The sequence below is a fragment of the Hemiscyllium ocellatum genome, chromosome 24, assembly GCF_020745735.1.
Source record: "Hemiscyllium ocellatum isolate sHemOce1 chromosome 24, sHemOce1.pat.X.cur, whole genome shotgun sequence".
NCBI lineage: Eukaryota > Metazoa > Chordata > Chondrichthyes > Orectolobiformes > Hemiscylliidae > Hemiscyllium > Hemiscyllium ocellatum.
Genome location: NC_083424.1, coordinates 26,331,664 through 26,356,331, shown reverse-complemented (window position 1 = coordinate 26,356,331; position 24,668 = coordinate 26,331,664). Strand labels below are relative to the sequence as shown.

Sequence of the window (24,668 nt, the reverse complement as noted above, 5' to 3'; positions counted from 1 at the left end):
ACTCTAGAACAATACCAGAAACAAATAAAACAGCCATGAAGAAATGTACAAAAATATATTTTCAACTAAAACAAAAGTCAATGAAAATCCGGAAGGTTTATTAAAGTTTGAAATGCTTTAAAAAGGATAACTCATGAAATATTAACTCTGTTGATTTGCACAATAAAATCAGAAGCTAAGACTCCAGACTATCACAGCAACTATATTTAATTACATGCAAAAGTTAGAAAGTCAAATTCTGTTGACTGCAGACATAATGAATTTATCTAAAAATGAACTGGATTAGTTTTTGAAGAGGAAGAAATAAAATGTTTTCAAAGGGAAGGATAATCAAATAGGAATAGAGTAAATAGCTTCACCTTAAGTGTTAGCACTAATCATTTGCATTGATCTTTATCCTTTTAGTTTTATAGAATTATCAACAGAAACTCAAATGATTAATGTTTTTGTTAGACTTTTACTGTTCTTCTGTGGATAGCAAACTTTCTAGTATCAATTCACATGGTAATTCTATTTTCATATCTTCTACCCACATTAATCATGTCTATTGGCATTTTAAACACTTAAACCACAATCTGTCAATGTTCTCAGTTTCATTTAAAAAATCATGTAAACAACTTAAATTACTCTGGCATATGAATATTATGAGTTAGTCCAGATAATCTCCTCTGATCTTGTGCCAGAATGTTTGGAACTACCCCAAAACAAAGTACTCTTCCTGATCTGTTATAAATCTAATGTTCAAAATATTGAAAACATCGAGAGTTCAAAAGATGTGTATTGCTAGAATTAAGGAATAGAAAGGCAAGAACAACAATTTGCAACACACTGGGAGATAGCACTCCAAGGCGTTGGAACATTTCTAAATTCAAGTATTTTCATGGAATAAGCAAAAAGTTCTAGTATTTTGTTACTACTGTCATCTTGTTCAAAGCTTCTCCTCACAATGGAAGGACATGTTATAATGCAAAATGCAGACTTTAATAATTGGATTATTAATAATTTCTGGTCAAAACATATACACTAAATAATGTTAAAAATCACATAACACTGCTCCTTCATCACCCACCTGATGGTTGAAAGCTAGTGCTTCCAAATAAACCTGTTCGACTATAACCTGGTGTTGTGTGATTTTTTTAAACTTTGTACACCCCAGTCTACCACCGGTGCATCCAAATCAGCACTAAATAATGACAGTTTAAACCCTTCTGGGAAACATTTAGGGAGATGCAGATCATTCTAAAACCTCAAATATCACCTCCTTAATTGTTGGAAAAACTACAGGGAGACTATTGCCTGCATTTGCCAATAGTGATGCAGCCAATTCTCATATCAATAATGTTAAAACACACTGATGGAACATGATCAGATGCTTATTAGTTCCAAATATGAGAGAGGAAAATCAGAGCTAAAAAGGCTTTTCTGATTAAGTGGAAAAGTTTCTGGGGTTGCTAAGATTTATAACCTTCTCAATAATTTTCACAAGAATCCAAATGGCAATAGATACTCAGAGATAATAAATTGGTTCATTTAGACTCAACTGTTCAGAATATACAGCAGCCAAACCATGAACTGATTCCCAAGCACAGTACAGTTTGCCAAAAACTTGAAAAGATTTTAATGCCCAAATACAATTCAACTGTGAAGAAACAAAGACTTTGCATCTCTCCTCTGATTTATAAGTTGGAAGTGTTAATAAAGACAAAATAACTACCAGCATTTTCACAATAGGCATATGTAAAATTTCAGGAGAATAAATATAATCAATAAATAAAAAAGGGGAAAAGAACTGTTATTGCAGCATGAACATAATGAAGAAAATGGCTAACCTTCAAGGCTTAACCACTAACTTGAATAGTCCATCTAATTGTCTCATTATACATGAGCATTCCAGAAACAAGTGACCGTTGCATCACAGATCTATATGTGGTATACTTCACATCTTGTTTGTGAGAGTCAATAAACCAAACATTCCAACACAGTAACAGGATATATCTTATTGTGGATGTTATAGTCAATGTTCACTTGATTACCACAAATTGAACTGGTTATTCAGAATGTAACGAATAAAGTGCAATATAAAAAGTTTCAAGGTGTACATAAAATCGGGCCGCAGAAGTCTCCTGTTTTCCATCCACGAGAGAATACATTCAGCTGTTCTCACACAGATCACCTATTTTTAAAAAAAGAAAAACAGATACAAGACAATAAATATTTTTACTTTCCCATTAGTGCACAGATCTACATCAGCTCTTTCCTGTGTGATGTGCAGCCATTCTTCCTGCATCCTACCACTTACAGGTTATTCTGCTATAATGCATGTTTCATTAATGTGATTTCGCTATAGCATGATTGACAAATTGGAAACACGGTTTCTAAAGCGCAAACTTTAAAAGTACTGGTTATCATGTGATTCTGGCTCCATTAGTTTAAATGGTGCTGCTATTATGCGATTTTCTTATAATACAGGATGGCACGAGAACAGAATTACACTTTATGGCAGAACTGACTGTATGTGACAATCAAGGCTTCACAGCAGACCTGCTGTACCTCATTCAACCCGCACACTAACAGGGCATGATCACCAGTGAAGAATTATCCCAGAAATGTCAAGGTTAACTGAACGTATCAGAAGTTGTCCTTCAAAACTGTATTAAAACATTACATTAATTTTACACAGTCACTTCAAATGTCCTTATTAAAATCATTTTAATAATGGTTCTATTTTTCTGTACATAGAAATGCAATGTCATGAGTAATTGGGTGAGGAAACGGGGCTATTGTCTAGCCCTAGAGAGCAAGCACAGACTTGATTGGCCAAAAGTTCTCTTTACGTACAATATTAACTGCAAACTCTTACCTAGGACATGCCGTTTACATAGTGGGCATGTCTGTTGAAGTAGGAGCCAGGGATCAACACAATCCCTGTGAAACTCGTGTAGACATGGCAGCACTCGTAGACACTATAAAAAGTAGTAATATTAAAATCTTAAAATACTTTCAAAGCATTTTCTCCATTAACCAAAATAACTCGAACCAATGTTCCAGGTAAAATACTTTCATCTTGGTATGGTGGTGGTGAAAGAAATCAATTTTCAGTTTCCATCATCTAATTTTTAATACTGGTAGCTTCATGGGCTCAAACAGTTTTTAAAAAGAAAGAAAACACTGATTTGAAATTTTTGTAATCAACTAACCAAAGGATGAACCAGTTCATGAAGGCATCAATAAATAAGATTTAGTCTGATCTGAAATTAACCTGGTCATCAAAAGTCTTTAAAACTCAATTGTATACTCTATGTATGTATGATGTCTTATTAATCAAGAACAATTTAAATCAAATGACGTATATACAATTTATTATTAAATAACCCATAAGAACATGCAGAACAGCAAAATGACTTAGTTAGTAACATTAGCTCTTACAATAGTTCATCTACTTACTGTACTTAGTAGCCAAATTATAGAGACTAAGGAAGTATAAAGGAAAAACTGAATATAAAATACAAACAGAAAATGCACGAAGAGTATAACAAGCACTTTTAATTTCAAAAGACAAAGGGATATTATGATTATTTAAAATTTAATTCCAAAAAAAACACTGTTGATAATGCAGTTCTATTGGAGTACTGTAGGTATGAACCTTTCATTATGTACTTAAGTTTTAGACTGGGGGTTAAACTACAACTGACTCGCAAATAAGATTGCTACCACTGAACCACAGCCTCATGCTTTTATTCAGGTCGCTGTATTTGAGGTCACTGTGGCTGAAAAAGCCTATGAATGCATTTTGCAGTAAGAAACTAATTCACACAAAAACAAAAAAGGCAACAAAAGAGCAGTCAAATAAATATCAGTTACTGGTGTCACTCTCTCCTTTGTTTCTTTGCTCAAATCACAAACTGAAATACACCTGATTTTTATGGAACTCTTCCAAACACACTGCACAGCTCTCAAGTTCTTGCAACTGTGTTTTCCATCTTTTATTTGGATAATACTTTCGGGTCTTCAGCGCTGACAATTGCTTTAGGATTTGTTGCTTCAAACCCATCTGAAAGCAAAACAAAAGAATGATGGGAATCAATGTTAATGACTTAAAATAATGTTAAGTCATTTAATTAGTTTATAAATCAGATTTCAATAACATTATAATAATATAATTAAAATTCTGAAGTATTAAATAGTTCAAAATCTCAATTTCTAAAGTTTTGATACAAAGTTTCATTTCCTGTGACTCAGCAATGTAACAAAAACTAATAGAGATTGAGAGGGGAATAAGACCGAGATGTATAAAATTATGAGGAGCATAAATAGGGTAGACAGGATGAGACTTTTTCCCTTAATGTGGGGATCAATTACCAAGGACCACAGACTCAAAGTAAGGAGCGCAAGATTTAGAGGGGATGTGAGGAAAAACATTTTCCCTCAGAGGATGGTGAGAATCTGGAACTTAATTGCCTCTAAGACTGGTAGAGGCAGAAACTCTCATTACACTTATGAAGTATTTGGACATGCAAAGGCATATAAAGCAATGGACCAAGTATTGGAAAATGGGATTAGAAATGTGAAATGGTCAGTTTTGACCGTTGTGGATGCAGTGGCCTGAAGAATCTTCTTCTAGATCTCTAAAGCAAAATGTAATAAAATTACGCTACACAAATCACTTCTAAGTTTTCTTAAACATTATAATCTACACTGCTTAGACAGACAAGCATACTAACCTCCATCTCTTCCGTACTTGGTTCATGGTGTCTATATTGCCACTGAGCCTGCACAATGACTCCAGTACATAAGATTAAACCAACTAATAGAATAGTGTTCCACAACTGCTGCAGATATTTCTGTAAAAGACAATGGAATTCATTGAAATTTCAAAGGTATAAGCAGACATGAGGGAGTGTGACACTGAAGGATAAACAGCTACAACATGGACATTCACCCAAACATAGAAAGTTGGCCTGGTATGTTCTGGAAACAAAGCCAGAAAATCAGGCCATTTACCATTTTAAAATCATCAGTGATGTGAGGTGCCATCAACAATGCTGTTAATGGCTCCTGTTCACCAGACTTGCTCACTTTGGGTTCTGTCAAAGCTTTATTCCAAACCTTGTTACAACCTTTGACCAAATACAAACAAAGTTGCTGAATTCTGGAATTAAAATGTGAACAGTTGCCTTTGTTAAGGCAGCATTTGACCTGAATGTTGCAACAAAGAGCTCTAGCAAAATTGGTTGGTAGGAATTGGCAGGAAAACTTTCCACTAGTTGAAATCATACCTATGGCTGTGGTTACTGGATGTCAGCCATCTCACTTCCAGGTCATTACAGGGCTGTTTGGGACTGGAAGCCTGTGTCCAATGGAGTTCCATAACAATAACTGTTTGGGGCCTTGCTGCTTCTGGTGTATATACTAAAGACTTAGTCTTGAATGAAGGAAGGGTGACCAATAAATTTACATATGATATGAAAATTGATCGGGTGGTAAACAATGAGAAGGATAGCCTTAGATAACAGGAGGATGCAGATAGGCTAGTCAAACGGGCTATGCAGAGGCAAATGGAATTCAATATGGAAACTGTGAGGTGATGCACTTGTGCAGGACAATCAAGGAAAGAAAATAGAGAATGAAAGGAAGTACTCTGGCAAGCACAGAGCTTCAGAGACACCTTGGTGTGCATGTCCACCAGACCTGTAGGAAGTGGGCCAGGTAGATTAAATGGTTAAGGCAGTTTATGGGATACTTGCCTTTATTAGTTGAGCTTGAGAGTTTAAGAACAAGGAGGTTATACTGGAATTGTATAAAACATTAGTTAAGTCATAACTAGAGTGCCGTGTGCGGTTCTGGAATCCAATTATAGGGGGGGGATATGATTGCACTGGAGAGGGTGCAGAGGGGATTTACAAGGTTATTGCCTGGGCTGGAGAGTTTTAGTTATGAAGAGAGATTGGCTAGACTGGGGTTGTTTCCCCTTAGAGCAGAGGAGACTGACGGGGGATATAATTGAGATGCATAAAATGATGGCACTGTATAAAATGATGAGGGAGGAACTTTCCCTTCAGTGGAGGAAAATGACCAGGGGATAGATTTAAGGTAATGGGCAGGCAGTTTAGAAGGGACATGAGGAAGAAGTGCTTTCACCAAGAGGGTGGTAGATAACTGGAATTTACTGCCCTTCAGGGTGGTAGACACACAAACTGTCGTAATGTTTAAGATGTATCTGAACATGTACTTGTGATGCTAAGGGATTCAAGGCCATAGTTCTGGAAGATGAGATTAGAATATAGTTAGATGTGTGTTTTTATCCAGCTCAGACTCCATAGGCCGAATGGTCTTTTGTGCTGTAACCTCTATGATTCTACAAGTTCCCAGAGTACTTCTTCAAAGAACAGTATCCTGGGCAATAGTTATCCCTCAGATCAACATCGAAGATTGATTATCTGGTCAGTATTTTTAATTCATTTGTGGGATGGGGCATTGCTGGTTGGCCAGCATTTATTGCCCATCCCTAGTTGCTCTCGAGAAGGTGTTGGTGAGCTGCCTTCTTGAACTGCTGCAATCTACCTGCTGTGATTTAACCTACAAACCAATAGGAAAGGAATTCCAGGATTGTGACCCAGCCACAGTGAAGGAACTGCGATATATTTTCAACTCAGGATGGTTAGAAGCTTGGAGGGGAACTTGAAGGTGATGTTCCCATGTATCTGCTGTCCTGGTCTTTCTAGATGGAAATGGTTGTGGGTTTGAAAAAGTGCCATCTGAGGATCTTTTGTGAATTTCTGCAAAGCATCTTGTAGATAGAACACACTACTGCTACGAGTGTCGGAGAGGAAGGGAGTGGATGCTTGTGGATATAGAGCCAATCAAGCAGACTGCTTTGTCATAGATGGCATTAAGTTTCTTGAGTGTTGTTCAAGCTGTACCTGTCTGGGCAATTGGGGAGCATTCCATCATATCCCTGACTTTTGCCTTGCAGAGATGAACAAGCTTTGAGGAGTCAGGTAGTGTGTTACCCATCACAGTATTCCTAACCTCTGACCTGATCTTGTAGCCACTGTGTTTATGTGACAAGTCCAGCTGAGTTTCTGGTCAATGGTAACCCCAGGATGTTGAAAGTGGAGATTTAGTGATGGTAACACCATTGAATGTCAAGGGATGGTGGTTAGATTGTCTCTTATTGGTCTTGGTCATAGCCTTGCATTTGTGTGGCACAAATATTACTTTCCACCTGTCAGCCCAAGTCTGGATATTGTCCAGATCTTGTTGCATTTGAACACAGACTGTTTCAGTATCTGAGGAGTCATGAATGATGCTGAAGTCTGTGCAATCATTGGTGAACAACCCCACTTCTGATCTTATAAAGGAGGGAAGGTCATTGTTAAAGCAGCTGAAGATGGTTGGGCCAAGGACACTACTCTGAGGAACTCCTGCAGCTGAGATGACTGACCTCCAATAACTGCAACCATCCTCCTATGTGCCAGGTATGACTCCAACCAATGAAGAGTTTGATCCCTGATACCCATTGATTCTAGTTTTGCTCGGGCTCCTTGATGATACACTCGATCGAATCAGCCTTGATAACAAGGGCTGTCAATCTCACCTTATCTCTGGAGTTCAGCTTTCTTGCCCATGTATGAACCAAGGCTGTAATGCAATCACATTGCTGTTTAGTGGAGCTTATCAACTGCAAATCACCTGTTGAGTTTCCGATATTACAATTGTGACAACAGTTCAACAAGTTCTTCCTATGGCTGTTGAAAGCTTTAGGGTGCCCTCAGATCCTGAAAGGATCAACACATCAACCTATATATTTCTCAAGCTATAACTAGACAACTTAATGGTGGCATCCGTTAGTCTCATGAGACCATGGATCTGCACTTGGGAAGTCTTGCTTCAATCTTTATTGGTAGAAGAGCATCTGTTGTGACTGTAGAGGCCCACATTTAGTACGTTACAGTTTAATACAGCCATTGTCTGAACAGAATCTCTAAAGCCGCTTATTTGAAAGGGGGTCTTTTTGTGAGGATCCAATTTTCTTCATTCTGTTGCAAAGGATTCTTCACTTTTGTTTCTCATTCAAACTTTCGAGTTATTAACTGCAAAATCTTTAGGTTTTCTGACTGAACATACTGTTAACCAAGATTGTGCATTGGTGCTGTAGCTGGCAGAGGAAAAAAAATTGACAGTGCATAAAATTAGCCCTTTTAGACCCTAAAAAACATGCTTTTATAATAAATACAGGAAGTGTTAGAGAAACACAGCAGGTCTGGCAACATCTGTGGAGTGAGATACAAAGTTAACATGTTTCAAATCCAATAAAATGATTCTTCAGGCTCACAAGCACTCCCTTTTGCTCTGGGCACCTTCAATCTGTTCCACTTACTCCTCCTCCCCTCCTGCTAAAAGTGCAAAATTCACTATTTTCTAGCTCATTTTAATTCTGAAGAGGAGTCATATCGGACTCAAAACATAACTGCTTCTCTCTCCTCAGATGCTGTCGGATCAACTGAGTTTCTTCAGTATTTTGTTTTGGTTTCAGAATCCATTGAATTTTGATTTTATTATTATATTGTTTGGATATACTTAATGTATACATCACCCACCTCAAAATCAACATACTATACTTGCATTAGTAGTCAACCTCCATTTTTACCCCACCAATATATGTTTCATTGACTGATAATGTATAACTGGGTTGCAATGCAACCTTGTTTAGGATATTATGATACATCCACACACAGCAAACACTGCATGGTATGCAACAAAGACCATCGCCACCACAGCCAAACCAGAAGTTCAATTTTATACTTGGCATATAAAGGTCAACTCTCATTTTTGGAGGAATTTTGAGAGGTTTCAAAGGTCAGCTTGTATGCTGACATTTATAATAACTAGATTTCTAACTTCTACCAATACTTAATCTAAGCTAATTGCCACTTGTGGATAGGATCACAGGCCAACATACCCTCTGACTTTCCCTTCCTTTGAGTAAAAGGGAAAGGATTGCATGAGAAGATGAAAACTCGGAGTGGAACTGAAAGGGTTTTAATTACAATGACATACCTGAACTTGTGAGCTGTTCTCTCCTGTACAAATCACACCTTGCCATTCTCCGTACAGACCACCTCGTGAACGTCCACAGGTTGACCATAGTGTTAATGTTACTCCCTAATGTCAAAAAAAATAACACTGTTGATTTTGCAAGGTTTCAAGCAGTGCTTATTGAGAAATGTGGAGAACAATGCTACTTTTCATTATTTGGATCCAAGGAGTTGTTCAATAATATAGAACCTGAATACTGCTAAAATAAGCACCTTTAGGTTTGCACTCATCAGGACATTTGCAAGAATATCAATACATTTGGGAAGCAACATCTTATAAGCAACATTATATACAGCTGATAAGTTGACATGTGGACTCCGATGTCATGACATGGAGAATGCACCAAATAGATGGCAACTGACAGCTAACAGCTTTGTTTAAATTTAGACCAGGTTAGTTGACTTTGATTGTTCAGGTTAATACCTTGATCAATGAACCAGAGAATGGTTGTTGTATTTTTGCTAAGTTGAAACTGGTGCAATGTGTGTACATGCTCTGTCTGCAAAAACAGAGCCCTGGGTATGAACATAACATTTTCAGCTCATTCATGTATGATATACTGCAAGCCTGATTGACAATATTAATTTGCTAGTAAACTTAATTAAATGGTATTTTCATTAGACTATTAATCCAGAGACATGTTCTGGGCACCAGGTTCGAATCCCTCCATCACAGATTGTGGAATTTGAATTCCACAAATTATGAAATGATTATGAATGATTATGAAACCATTGCCAGGAAAATGCATCTGGTTCATTAATATCCTTCAGAGAAAGGAGCTGCCATCCTTACCTAGTGTTGCTTACATGTGACTCCAAACCCAAAAAAATGTGGTTGACTCTTGCCCCCTGTGCAGTTAGGGATGGATACTAAATGCTGGCCTGACCAACAACACCCACATCCCATGAACAAATATAAGAGAACAAACAAAAAAAATTCTTAGCAGGATTATTTAGCACACATATCCTTTTGTGGAATCACATCTGATGTTGGATAGTGTGCTTTACTTTTGCAAGGACTTTGCTGATTGGACATGATCAGTATCTTGCCTGCTGCAAAAACCCAAATGGACATGCTACTACCTATGATCAGCCAGTCTTAGGATCTACTTGCCTCTATTGGAATTGTTAACCCTTCACTTTTCACTTTGCTAAACAACAACCAGAATAGTTTATTATTGTTTTCAGTAGTTCCAAAGCAGAAGGAAGACATATTAACAATAAACATAAAATCCTAATTCACAGCTCTCAAATTCCTGCTACACCCTCCCAGATCATAACATCCACACTGGGAATGTTTAAAACAAAAATGTATTAAAGTTTTTAATTTCACTTACAATGTCTGCCATATGCTTTTTAGATCTAATTGCATGATATGATATCTATCAAATCAGTGAAGTAAACAGACAAAACCACTTGATTACAGGCTTCTTCTACCAATGGTAATGAAGCTCAGAGTACATGCGAGAAGTCTACAATACTGCACCATCCAATTTTCTCTACCTTGCAATGGAAAGGTTCTGTTTATTTGACCAAAACAATTTCAAACACCAAACTGTAAATACCAGAATGCTAATGATATGTCATCACAACACTGTATTAACACTATTTTGATGGTCTCCTAATTGATGCTATTTATTTTTTGAAAACACTTTATAAATAGATTACCAAAAGACCTAGGTGGTGAAATTATCATTGATTTCATTTTACCTGTAACTTCCACATGCAAGTAGCTCATTTTATGGTTTAACAAGTTTAGTCACAATAGTTAAACACTTGGCTAACATTAAGTTCAAACTCTGGTTCTGCTGAGTTAGCTGGTCTCAAGCAGGACAGTATATCAATTTACCTTCGTAACCCTGGGTTAGACAGGAGACAATTGGCTAGGATTGTTATTCTTTATTTTATAGAAAGCACTATGAAAATTTGCATAGATGGATTATAGAGAAACAAAGGACAAGACTCCATTACGATACCCCTGGGGCTGTATAGCTTTCCTAAGGTCAGTGTCAAATATCACACAAAATATCCAATGATTAAGAATCAACACATTCAGAACAGAAAGAGAACTATCTATACAAATGCAAGAAAATAAAACTATCTTTTAAAAACTTGAATACAAATGTCAGTGAGTCAATATCCTTGGTGTTGCTGCTCAAACTGAGATGCTTACTACTTTGTCCACATTTAAGACATCTTTGACATTGTACTGACTGTAAAATTCCGACCATGAATTCTGGATACTTTACAAACTACAAGTTGTGGTGTGACCCATTAGATTTTACTGGTCATTTGGATGGCCACAAGCTCGTGCATATGTTTTATAACACAGAAATTACACTGAAGGCTTCCAACATCTAAAACTAAAACAAAATTTGACATACCAGATTGTCTTGAATTATGCTTTTAAAGGTTATTTTGGCCGATGCACGAAGACCACTGCAATTGAAAAGAAGTTCAATGAAAAGTCCTGCCCAAGGTTTTCAATCTAAGGAAAATTTGAAGAGATTGTAATCAAGCAACAGTATGTATGCACTATAAATCTTCCTTTTCATCTTTTAAGATACCTGCTGCATCATGAAAGAATAGTGGTAACACAAAAGCCACTGTTAGGCCTAATCCATCATCAGTGCAATTCGTTAATGGAGCAAAGTGCAGAATTGCAGAGAATAGTGTACTTTCAACTTTAAAACACAAAGCATTTATCTAGATATTTCAAACAAATTCAGCATGAAACACTTTGAACATTCAAAAGAGATCTGATAAGATGTTGTACAAATATAAATTATTTCTATTCTTTTATGAATTTTACTTTATAATTATATAGCTTTAGATTCGAATACAGTGTATTGGGTTTTAGGAATTTAAGTACATTTCAAAAATCCATTAACTGAATAATTCCCTGCGGGGAAGGCAAATAAACACCAGCATACTTTACCTCATGTCGAAAAGCTTTGGCACATTATTTAGTTCCCATAATTTTACTATGTAAAGATTCTTAAAACGAAAACTGGCAAAGTTTCAAGTCTTTATGATGCTGCAGTGCTTTGCTCCTTGATAGGAAGAGACTCTTCAGTCTTCACAAGGCAATTTCCAGGGAGATACCCTGGAAGCACACCCTCAAAAAAAACCCAACAATACCTCAGCTAGTCTCACTCACCTCCCAGATGGACTTAACAAGGCTTCGGCACTAATGGAGCACCCTCAAAGCCTGAGATGGTAAGTGTATAGCAAATCCATAGTGCAAGAGAAAGCATGGAAAATATCAACATTATAATAAGAAGAAACTTAGAATTCTCAAATTCATTGTTAATTCTGTTAAGAAAGAAAGTGCATCTTCTGCCACTACACTGTAATAAGATGTCTATACAGGGTAAAAACAATGACTGCAGATGCTGGAAACCAGATTCTGAATTAGTGGTGCTGGAAGAGCACAGCAGTTCAGGCAGCATCCAAAGTGCAGCGAAATTGATGTTTCGGGCAAAAGCCCTTCATTAGGAATAAAGGCAGTGAGCCTGATGAAGGGCTATTGTCCGAAATGTGGATTTCACTGCACTTTGGATGCTGCTGTGCTCTTCAAGCACCACTAATCCAGAAGATGTCTATACAGTTGACATAATGAATTTTGTCTAAAACTAAAGCCAGGAAATGGACAAGTGTTGACAGTGGGCAATGTGAATATTCTGATCTCAGGATTTTAAACAAATTGATTTGTAAGTATTTGAAAAATCAAAGCTGTTAATAGCTCCTATTCTTTAATACAATATTCTTTTCTATGGTATCACATGGAATGAAGTCACACGCACTGCAACCAGATGGGCAATCATCATGTCTATTGCAGTTGCAGTGTCAATAAGTACACCATAAAAAGAACAGCATTCGCTAATTTTACAAGATGAGCTGCAGTACAAAAATAAAGGGTAAGATGTACACTATTTTCAATTGGTGAACAATTAAAAAAAGTGAAGTCCTACAGAGAGTTCATGGTTTAGAGTTAAAATAGATAGAAAATATGTGAAATAAAATCTAAGTATTACATAATGTTTTCCAAAGTCTACAATACATGAAATAAAAATAAACGCAATTATATGCTCTCTTACCTTAATAGGGCTCCCAGAAGCTTGGTTACATTTTCAGAGCTCTGCATTATGACGACAGGTTTTGAAAGCACTTGAGAAATGTCCATCTTTGAAAACAATACGAATAGTAAGCCTTTCAGTACAATAAAGATTTATTGGTAAACTATAAAATGCTTAGAAAAAAACAACTAAAAATAAATATTTCTCAGAAGGAGAAAATGTGTATATGGTAAAACAATTCATATTTCACAATTACCAACAGATTAGAAAGAAATATTTCCACCACTGACAATCTTAACAACAGAATGGCTTGTACGAAATTAATAGTTGAAAGCTTTTATCAGAAGTCCTCATATGGTTTGAAATTTGAAACTTAAATAACAATAAACTTAAAAAAGACTCAGCACAAATATTTAAATCATTCTGAATAGATTCTGATTGTGATATATATTATTCCATATGGGAGTAAAACAGATGCTTGCATTTGAATTACCTCAGTGAAGGCATTCTGATTTAAAACCAGAATCAAAAAGGCAGAAGCTCCCAGAACCAGTGCTCTTTTCATCTGTAAAAGTAAAGTATCTTTTATTTGGACATCAAATAGCAATCTTGTTGGTAAGCCTACCATTCAGAAATAATAGAACCAGGGATCTACTGAAATTTTGTAATTGCATTATATTCTTTATTTGAAAAAGAAACGACTGATAAAAGTCACAGTAGAAAACTATGGCTTCTAATTTACTAACTGAATTTATGAGGATAGATTTCAAACTTACTGTGAAGCATAAACTGCAGACTGTCTTAACATATTCTGGCTATCCTCATGAAGTCTGTTAGAAATTAGATTTCACAATTTTCTGTGACTTTTGCCAGTCTTTATTTACAAAATAAAAGGATATAATTTACTTACAAAATATCAATCGATCCCTGGTTCTATTATTTCTGAACAATAGGCTCAATCCTATTGTTCAGTAACATACAATACATTCAATTCAGCATTCACTTCACATTCAACAACCAAACATATGAACAAATCAACGACACACCCATGGGTTCACCCATCTCTGGACTCCTAGCAGAAGCGGTAATGCAAAATTAGGACAAACAGTTTTACTGCAAATTCAACCCAAATTCTGGGTCAGATATGTGGATGACACAGAAATAGAGAACACACACCGGATCATCAACGCCACACTCAAAGGAATCCGATTCACTAGCGAGGAATAAAAGGATAACCAACTCCCATTTCTAGACGTGATGGTACAGAGAACACCGAACAGAGAATTCACCACAAAGGTATACAGGAATGCCACACACACAGACCAAGTCCTGAACTATGAAAGCAACCACCTCAACCCACACAAAAGAAGTTGCATCAAGACACTATTCAAAAGGCCACAACACACTGCAGCACACCAGAACTGCAAAAAGAGAAAGAAGAACACCTCTACAATGTATTTGCCAAAAACGGATACCCCCGCAATTTCATCAACAGATGCCTAAGGGAAAGACAACAGAATGAGGACATACTGCAACCCAAAGGACTAGCCACACTACCATACAGCAAGAGCATTTCCGAACTGACAGCCAGACTACTACGGCCACTAGGACTCATAACAGCACACAAACCAACAGCCACTCTCAGACAACAACTCACCAGGACAAAGGACCTGATACCCAGCATGAGCAAAACAAATGTAGTGTACAAAATCCCATGCAAGGACTGCACAAAACACTACAAAGGACAAACAGGAAGACAGCTAATGATCCGCATCCATGAACACCAACTAGCCACAAAATGACACGACCAGCTATCCTTAGTAGCCACACACGCAGATGACAAGCAACATGAATTCGACTGGGACAATACTACTGTTATAGGACAAGCCAAACAGAGAAGAGCCAGGGAATTCCTAGAGGCATGGCACTCATCCACAGATTCAATCAATAAGCACATCGACCTGGACCCAATATACCGACCACTGCAATGGACAGCTGGAACTGACAACCGGAAGCGGCAGATTCAAACCACTATAAGTGCCGGAAGAAACATCACAGAAGCGCTTCACAGGAGGCTCCCAAGCACTGAGGATGTCACCTAGACAGGGGACGAAACGTCTGCAACACAAATTCCCAGCTCGGCAAACAAAACCACAACAACTAAAAATAAGTCTTACACCAGCAGACTCATGTTAACAGTTTTAAATCCATTTAGTTTCACCTGAAATCATGGTGTTTGCTTATAAAATTGCAATAGTACTGTTCAATTAAATTTGTAGCCATGCTAACCAAATCTGCATGCATGACTTAAAATACCTCGAATCATCAGCAACATAACTAAACAGAACATTATTGTATAAATTAATACAGACATTAATACAGGTGAATATCAGTATAAACAGGAGGGGATTCATTAATGCAGATTAGGTTTCACTCCAAGATTACATAGATGCTTCAAAAGAGTTTTTACCGAATATTTTAATAAAATGCACATAATTAAAGACAGCTTGTATTACCTCGAAAGATATATTTATATTGAGTCTAATTACATAACCTTCAGTCTGTCAAACTCTCTTCATTACAGAGCGGTGGAGTCAGATATATTGAATGTTTTTGAGGCAGAGATAGAAAAGATTCTTGGTGAGGGAATCAAAGGTAGGCAGGAATCTTGAGCTGAGGCAACAATTAGATCAGCCCCCACCTTGATGAAGCAAAGCCAAATGGCCCCGTCCTCCTCCTAATTCATATGCTTGTGCACTGATACAGTTAATATCTCTGAAATAAGTAGTGTTATTCAAAGGTGATTTGAAACACAAAGAGAAGTGAAAGATAATCTTAACAGGGAAGGTGACAGCATAGCATTTACTTGAGCGCTGGTTAGAGAGATTAGCAGTGGAGATAAAAGGGATGTAGGATTAATGCCTACAGAAGCAAACCCAACAATACTACATGAATGGCTCCAGTTTAGTAAACTGTGAATTTTAGATCAATGTAATTTTTCAAATGTTAAAATCATTTTATATTACTTGCCTTACTAACAACAGCTGCAGCAAATGATTCCTGCTTGTTGTTCCCTTTTCCTTCAACTTGCTCTTCATCAACAGGTACAACACCAATCCATTTCTCTCCAGTGTCTGGCTGGATGTCCAACTGTTCATCTTTAACCTTAAGAATAATCAGTAAGCATAAATTCTCGTCACCTAATTTTAACCGTGCCTCACTAAACTGTTACATACAATACAAACATTTTAAAAGCACAAAGTTAAAACATCAGTCCTTGCGTGCATTTACAGGAAACATTTTTAGAATTCTGTGCTCACACACTTTGAGGAAATAGGAGTTATTTTGCAACTTAACCATTCTACCAGAGGACTTTTAATTACTACCTTGTAATTTGATTGTATATTTATTTCAAATAATATGTGAATTGATTATCAGGTGCATCTATCAGATCAACAGAAAACCACACATTACCCAATTAACCATCTATAATATGACACATGTAATCGACAATAATGCTGAATGCTTAGTTACAGCAGAACTGAAAAAATATTGTTCACATTCTGCAAACACACTAAGATGTAGTGGTAAAGTTAAGGTTTTTAATTGAATATCAGACAATAGCTTCCTAGAACTTGCAGGTAATAAGCAACTAAAATGGATGAAAACGTTATCAGGAACCATTTGAGTAACATCCATTCTTTTTTTGGACAGTTAAATATTTACATCTTTAAAGGAGATTTTTCATTGATATGTTGACAATCAAGTTTTTCAATATAAATGTGACATAAGATGATATATATCATCTTATATATATGTTCTGGAAATCCATGCCATACATAAGACGCAAGGTTGTAATAAGATTTGATAGGAATGTTCAAAATTGTTGGATCTACACAGAACGGATAGAACTGCTTCTGATGATGGAAAGGTCAAGAACCAAATAAAATATATGGATTAGGAAAAGTCAGCAAAGCCAACTTGGAAAAAAAAACTACATGCTGTAAGAAAAAAGTTGCGTCTGGTATGCAATCCCGAGTGCATCTGAGGGCAAATACAAAAGCTGGATTTATAGAAGAGAATTAAATTGAAAGTTTGCTTGAAGAAATATCTAAAATGTTCCTTAACAAAAAGCAGCAAAGGCTTTCATTTTGGATGAAACAGAGAGAAAGGAAATGTCAGAAGCCAAAGATCATTTGAGAGACCAACAGCAGTAAACAAGCTCAGAGGGAAAAAAAACATGATGAACCAGGGGTGCTCCACATGTTTAGATTCCCAATCAAGAATGTTGCAAAATCTTGAGCTGAAAAATTCACAGTTGTGAGGTTGTATATATAAGTTTGGGATTTTATCCAAAAGCTAATGAAAGGATCCAGATGAAATTTTGTATTTCAGAGAACAGCGAGAACACTGTAGAGAAACTAGAGTGAATTTGAGAGCACCATGACATATCTTTACCTTGTTCCTGATAAAGCAAATTAAAGCTTCCGTAAAATAAAAACACTTTTTGGGACGGCAGTTGGAACATAAATAAAATTGAATGGATAACAAAGATCAGTAAGTGTAGTAGTGGTTTGCTTTTGGTTTTATTTAAAAAAAGATGTTTGGTTTGTGGTTTTGAAGTTTTGACTGCCTACAAAAATAACATTAGTTAAGACAACAATGCTGGAGGTATTTTGCTACAGTAAAAATCATGAATGGGAAATCTTGCTTTGACATATTTTCAACTATTAAAACAAAAAAAAACTTCCAGTTAAGAAGTCTACTTGGAAACTGGGACAAAGGTCTTAATATTAAAGCACGATTCAGTTACTAGCTATTAAAGACAAAATTGGCCCATTTTGGATGAAAGTCCATACAAAAAAGGTACAACACTGAACTGTGTGATCTCCAGCATCTGCAGACCTCATTTTTTACTACAACACTGAACTGGCCAATTTCTTCCATCAATACTTGAAACACATTTATAATCACCACTATCTGATAATATTGGGCCAAACGATTAAATAACTATTCATGTGAGTTAAAAGAAATTTGAACTGTTAATAAATCATTCTGCTTAAAAAAAATCAATTACAACTACCGCTGATTACACGACTAAAGTGACGTAATATTTTGCAACAAAACACTATAATTGGAACAAATGTAAACAATTAGCATTTCTCAGACATTCGGAAGGGATGCATTTTGAAAAGCGGATCGAATGAAAACAGGTAAACACCATAATATCACTTGTTGTAAATACATCTCATTATCCCACAGGTTATTTTGTATTTAAATATCTTGGTGGAAATTCACGGGGGAGGGGGTTCCTTCGGTGTAGACTGTGCAGAAAAATTAACGCATTGAAGATAAGTGTTTTATGCATCCATAGACGGACGCAAAGCAGCACTTACTAATATTAAGCTTCCTTCTAAGCTGTCCTGGTTATGTTTTGGAAAGGCGCGCAGCCCCTGGTTACCTTGGCCGGGACTGTCAGACCCGCTACCAAGCGCCAACACGGTGCCCTGCAGGCGATAGCTGCTGCCCGACTTGAAGCCGAACTCCGCGGACCAACCCGTTCGAGAATCCATCAGGAAAACATCCACCGACGCCACCTTCTCGGCTGCCACCGCGCACCAGCGGAAGAAATAGCCGGCCAACAGCGAGTAAAAGCCGAGACGCTTCCAACAAACCGCTCCCGCCGCCATCTTCGGCCCGACCTCCTTCCCCCGCCCCCCAGCGTCTGTCCATCAGTGGGGTCTCCTTCCGGGTCACTGGGTCATCCACTCCCGTTACCACGGTAACCTGGTTCGGCCTGGTCGTCGGGAGCGGCTTGTTATGGGCGGCGTTTGTAAAGTGAGAAAGGCGCTTTGAAAAATTGTTGTCCCATTTTAATATTTTTTGTCAAACCTTGGCGCTGCATCCGATGAATACGGTTCCGTCCCGTTTGATTTTCCTGATCGGATGTGAAGATGCCCCAGGCAAGTTTGCACATTTACAGGAGAGTGTTTGTGCTTTGAATGTGTAGTTACTCGAATACCTTTCACCTAAATGTGTTTTCATCTATATCTTTCTGAGGAAGAAATAATATCAACAGAACATAAGTTGAACACGGCGATTTTTTTTAACATAGAAAATTGACATGCATAAAACGACGGAATAATTGAAGTCGCTATGTTTAAAGTGAGAGAGTAACTTGACTGCTCTCTGGGACATGACATCTGGAAACCACCTTTGTTCTAACAAATTCCTGCTGTTCTTCTTGGCTGGATAGTAATTACCAACTCATCTAGTAAAAGCCGAAACGTTAACTCTGATTTCTCTGCCCATATGCTGAGCTTTTTCAGAAAATTCTGTGTTTGTTGCGGTTAATACATTTTGGTTGAATTGGCTGCAGCTCTGAGTTTTGCAAGTCCAAGTACAAACAAATAAAAAACAGCCTTAGCGTAACTGTTAATGATAAAGAGTGATCAAATTACCAGAATGTTCGTTTAGAATTGTCTGTGTAACTTTGTATTGATCATCGACATTGTTGGCTTTTTTTTTAATGAGTTGATTCCAGATAAGCCTACAACTGGTATAAACATAATCCAATGCAGGAAACCTATTCCAATTTGTTCCCATTAAATGGGATACCCGACAGTACTTATATTTAAAAAAAAATTTATCAGTTACGCTTTTGCATTTAAAAATGTATTTAAAAATTCTCAAGTTATTTGTTTGCCTATGTTATTTTAGTATTAAAATTGTATAATAATTTGGCTTCATTTAATTTTAGATCACAAAATGAATGTTTCAGTGGTACCACTAATAAAGTTTAACTTTTTAAAAAATCTGCCTGTTTCTCCTTTCCTCACAGTAGTTTGCATTTACTTAATGCAAAACATTAACAGATCAGCTTCAACTTAGACAGGTAATCTGATTAATGGAAGTTTCTGAAACTACAGGCAACTGCTCTCAAATTAGATCTTTTCATTTGTTATTTATTGGTAATTGCTCTGTGAAAATAATTTATTTTACACAATATTCTGCAACAAAACATTATATAATTGGAAAAAATATAAACAATTAGCCTTTCTCAGACATTTGGAAGAAATGTATTTTGATGTGATCAGGAATTGTGTGAATTGAAATATTATTTTATTGTCAATATAATGTATCAACTTGTATCTACTGCACCATTTCATGAATAAAGGTTACTTGTCACATTGTGAAAATTTTCCAATCCAAGCCATTTATAGTACCACATTTAAATAATATTCCTTTCCAAACGTCTGTGTTATCAGATTGCTTTTCAACATCCAACCTCAGGTGAGTCACAACTTCCTCCAACCAATAATTGAAAATATTGAAGCCTTCATCTTCAATTCCTCCTACAGATTGCACACCACTAATTGTTCTCACCTTGTCTCAAACTGAGCAGGATTCTTCATAGTTTCAGCATTTTATTCAGTTTAAGTTTTCAGCTCCATATCTTCTTTATCCCAAAGATTGCCTTCTTCTAAATTTATAACATTGCTCACTTTTTAAATTTCTGAATCTTACTTTTTAAAAAGATCTTGAGACACAATTCACCATTTGCTAGCTGCCATATCTATCCTGCTGTAGTGCTGCCCAATAAAAATGTCTCTCACTGTATGTAGTGAATTGATGCAAATACACTATTAAAGATGCAGCTGTAGATACGAAATGTGAGTGTCACTTGCTAGACTACCAATAGTTGCCAATCCTTAACTGAGCAAGGAAAAATCAAACCTCTTGCTTTAGTCAGGAATGCATATGGGGGGACTTTAACTTCCCCAACATTGACTGGGAATACTATAGTTCAGGTAGTTTAGATTTTTGTTCAATGTGTGCAAGAGCGTTTTCTGACACAGTATGTAGACAGGCCAACAAGGGGAGATTTGGTACTGGGGAATGAACCTGGCCAGGTGTTAGGTTTGGAGGTAGATGAGCACTTTGGTGATAGTGACCATGATTAGGTTATGTTTACAATAGCACTGGACAGGGATAGGTATAAACTGCAGGGAAAGAGGTACAACTGGGGAAAAGGCAATTATGGTGCAATTAGACAATATTAAGGGTGCTTAGGATGGGGAAGGAAACTGCAGGGGATGGACACACTTGAAATTAGGAGCTTATTCAAGGAACAGCTACTGCGGGTCCTTGATAAGTATATACCTATCAGGCAGGGAGGTAGTTGTTGAGAGAGGGAGCCATGGTTTACTAAAGAATCTAAAGCTCTTGTCAATAGGAAGAAGAAGGCTTATGTGAGGATGAAGCATGAAGGCTCAGTTAGGTGGCTTGAGAATTCTAAATTAGCCAGAAAAGATCCACAGAGAGGACTACAAAGAGCCAGGAGGGGACATGAGAAGTTGTTGTCAGATAGGATCAAGGAAAATCCTAAGGCCTTCTATAGATATATCAGGAATAAAAGAATGACGAGTAAAATTAGGGCCAATCTAAGATAGTAGTGGAAAGTTGTGTGTGGAATCTGAGGACATGGGGAAGCACTTAATAAATACTTTTTGCCAGTATTCATATTGGAAAAGGGCAATGTTAGTGAGAATACTGAGATACAGTCTACAAGATTAGGTGGGATTATGGTTGGCAAAGAGGAAGTTTTAGCAATTTTGGAAGATCTGAAAATAGATAAGACCCCTGGGCTGGATGGGATTTATCCTTGGATTCTCTGGGAAGCCAGGGAGGAGATTGCAGAGCCTCTGGTTTCGATCTTTCTGTTATCATTCTTGATAGGAATAGTGCCAGAACATTGGAGGATAGCAAATATTCCCTTGTTTAGGAAGGGGAATGGGGACAACCCTGGTAATTATAGGTCAGTGAGCCTTACTTCGGTTGTGGGTAATGTGTTGGAAAAGGTTATAAAAGATAAGATTTATAATCATCTGGAAAGGAATAATTTGATTAGGGATATTCAGCACCGTTTTGTGAAGGGTAGGTCATGCCTAACTCACCTTATTGAGTTCTTCGGTGGATGAAGGTTTAGCAGTTTGACTTCAGTAAGGCGTTTGATAAGGTTCCACACAGTAGGCTATTGCACAAAATACGGAGTTTCGGGATTGAAGGTGATTTAGTGGTTTGGATCAGGATTGGCTAGCTGAAAGAAGACAGAGGGTAGTGGTTGATGGGAAATGTTCATCCTGGAACTCAGTTACTCGTGGTGTGCCACAAGGATCTGTTTTGGGGCCACTGCTGTTTGTCGTTTTTATAAATGATCTGGATGTCAGTGTACAAGGATGGGTTAGTAAATTTGCGGATTACACTAAGGTAGGCAGAGTTGTGGATAGTGCCGAAGGATGTTGTAGGTTACAGAGAGACGTTGATAAGATCTAGGCTGAGAAGTGGCAAATGGAGTTTAATGCGGAGAAGTGTGAGGTAGTTCACTTTGGAAGAAGTAACAGGAATGCAGAGTACTGGGCTAGTACTCTGGCATTGTAGATGAACAGAGAGTTCTCAGTGTCCAGGAGCATAAATCCCTGAAAGCTGCCACCCAGGTTGATAGGCGAAAGTGAGTACTGCAGATGCTGGAGATTAGAGGCAAGAGTGTGGTGCTGGAAAAGCACAGCAGATCAAGCAGCATCTGAGGAGCAGGAAAATTGACATTTCGGGCAAAAGGGTTTTTGCCCAAAATGTCGATTGTCCTGCTCCTCAGATGCTGCCTGACCTGCTGTGCTTTTCAAGCACCACACTCTTGACTCAGGTTGATAGGGTTGTTAAGAAGGCATATGGTGTGTTGGTGTTTATTGGTGGGATGATTGAGTTTCAGAGCCTTGAGATTATGCTTCAGCTATACAAGACACTGGTAAGGTCGCACCTAGAGTATTGCATGCAATTCTGGTCATCGCATTATATGAAGGATATGGAAGCTTTGGAAAGGGTTCAGAGGAGATTTACTAATATGTTGCCTGGAATGGAAGGAAGGCCTTACAAGGAAAGGCTGAGGGAACTGAGAACGTTTTTGTTGGAGAGACGAAGGTTGAGAGGTGACTTAATTGAGACATATAAGATAATCAGAGGTTAGAGAGAGTGGACAGTGAGAGCCTTTTTCCTCGGATGGTGAAGGCTAACATGAGGGGGCATAGCTTTAAATTGAGGGGTGATTAGGGCAGATATTGGGGGTAGTTTCTTCACTCAGAGTAGTAGGTGTGTGGAACGGCCTGCCTGCAACAATAGTAGACTCACCGACATTAAGGGCATTTAAATGGGCATTGCACATGCATATGGATAATAATGGAATGGGGTAGGTTAGGTGGGCATCAGATTAATTTCACAGGTCGGTGCAACATTGAGAGCCAAAGGGCCTATACTGCAGTGTAATGTTCTATGTTCAAAGTTCTATATCAATCAGATATGATTTATTTTTATCAGAATGTACTTCTGTGGTTGAGTTCCGACCGGCTTGAAGCATGAAGGCCAATTATGAGGGTGGCATGGTGGTGCAGTAGATAGCGCTGCTGCCTCACAATGCCAGAGTTTAATTTCAACCTCAGGTGATTGTGTGGATTTTGCACATTCTCCCTGCATCTGGGTGGGTTTTCTCTGGTGCTCAGCTTTCATCCCACAGTCCAACGATGTGCAGGTTAGGTGGATTGGGCATGGTAAAATTCCCATGTGTCAGGGGATGTGTAGGTTAGGTGGATTAGTCATGGGAGGTGCAGGGTTGCAGGGATAGGGTATGGGGTAAGTCTGAGTGGGATGGTCTTCGGAGAACCGGTGTGGACTTGCTAGGCCTATTTCTACACTGTAGGGATTCTATGGATAAATTACTCAATTAATGAAATTAGTCCCTAGCTTGTTGCCTTCTCTCTTCCTGTTCTCATTGGGTTCCTCTAAATGATGATAATTTAGAATAGTGGGAGCACAGTGAAAGCAAAGCCAGTCTTCTGAGGGATAGCAGTCTTGAAATTCATTTAGGAAACTAATGACTTGGGGATTGCCACTTGAAGAATTTGTTGAGTTCAGCTAATGGTTGACAGTTTTAATAAAACAAGGTGTATGGTTCTAAATGAGGATTGAAAGGAAAAAACTTTGGTGTTACAGCATGATGCAAATATGTTCAGCCATGTTATGAATAGACCCGTTGAAATTACTAATTGAAAGGAATGAGAAGCTTTTGGTGCAAAGGAAATAAAGCAAATTGTCTATTAAATGTCTGGGCAATTTTTTTGGTAATACAGGTAACAGAATGTAAGTTAGGCAAAGATCAGAATGCAGAAGCCAATAAGTAGAGATTATTTTCACTCCTGAAAATGTGTTGCTGAAAAAGTGCAGCAGGTCAGGCAGCATCCAAGGAGCAGGAGAGTCGACGTTTCAGGCATGAGCCCTTCCTTCAGGAATGAGGAAAGTGTGTGCAGCAGACTAAGATAAAAGGTAGGGAGGAGGGGCGTTGGAATTGTGATAGGTGGAAAAAGGTCAAGGTGAGGGTGATAGGCCGGAGTAGAGGTGGGGGCGGAGAGGTCAGGAAGAAGATTGCAGGTTAGGAAGGCGG

General features: G+C 37.7%; 1 protein-coding gene across 1 annotated transcript; it reads right to left on the bottom strand.

Annotated features, from left to right (window-relative positions):
• Positions 1 to 326: 326 nt before the first annotated feature.
• Positions 327 to 18,883, bottom strand: rnf215 (ring finger protein 215). The gene is made up of 10 exons (XM_060843968.1): positions 18,574 to 18,883; positions 16,208 to 16,342; positions 13,671 to 13,742; positions 13,199 to 13,284; positions 11,483 to 11,537; positions 9,061 to 9,165; positions 4,722 to 4,841; positions 3,914 to 4,051; positions 2,861 to 2,963; positions 327 to 2,173 (listed from the first exon to the last, which is right to left on the bottom strand). Exons 1-10 carry the CDS (start codon positions 18,865 to 18,867, stop codon positions 2,151 to 2,153), a joined length of 1,131 nt encoding a protein of 376 aa, XP_060699951.1. The 5' UTR covers positions 18,868 to 18,883; the 3' UTR covers positions 327 to 2,150.
• Positions 18,884 to 24,668: the final 5,785 nt, after the last annotated feature.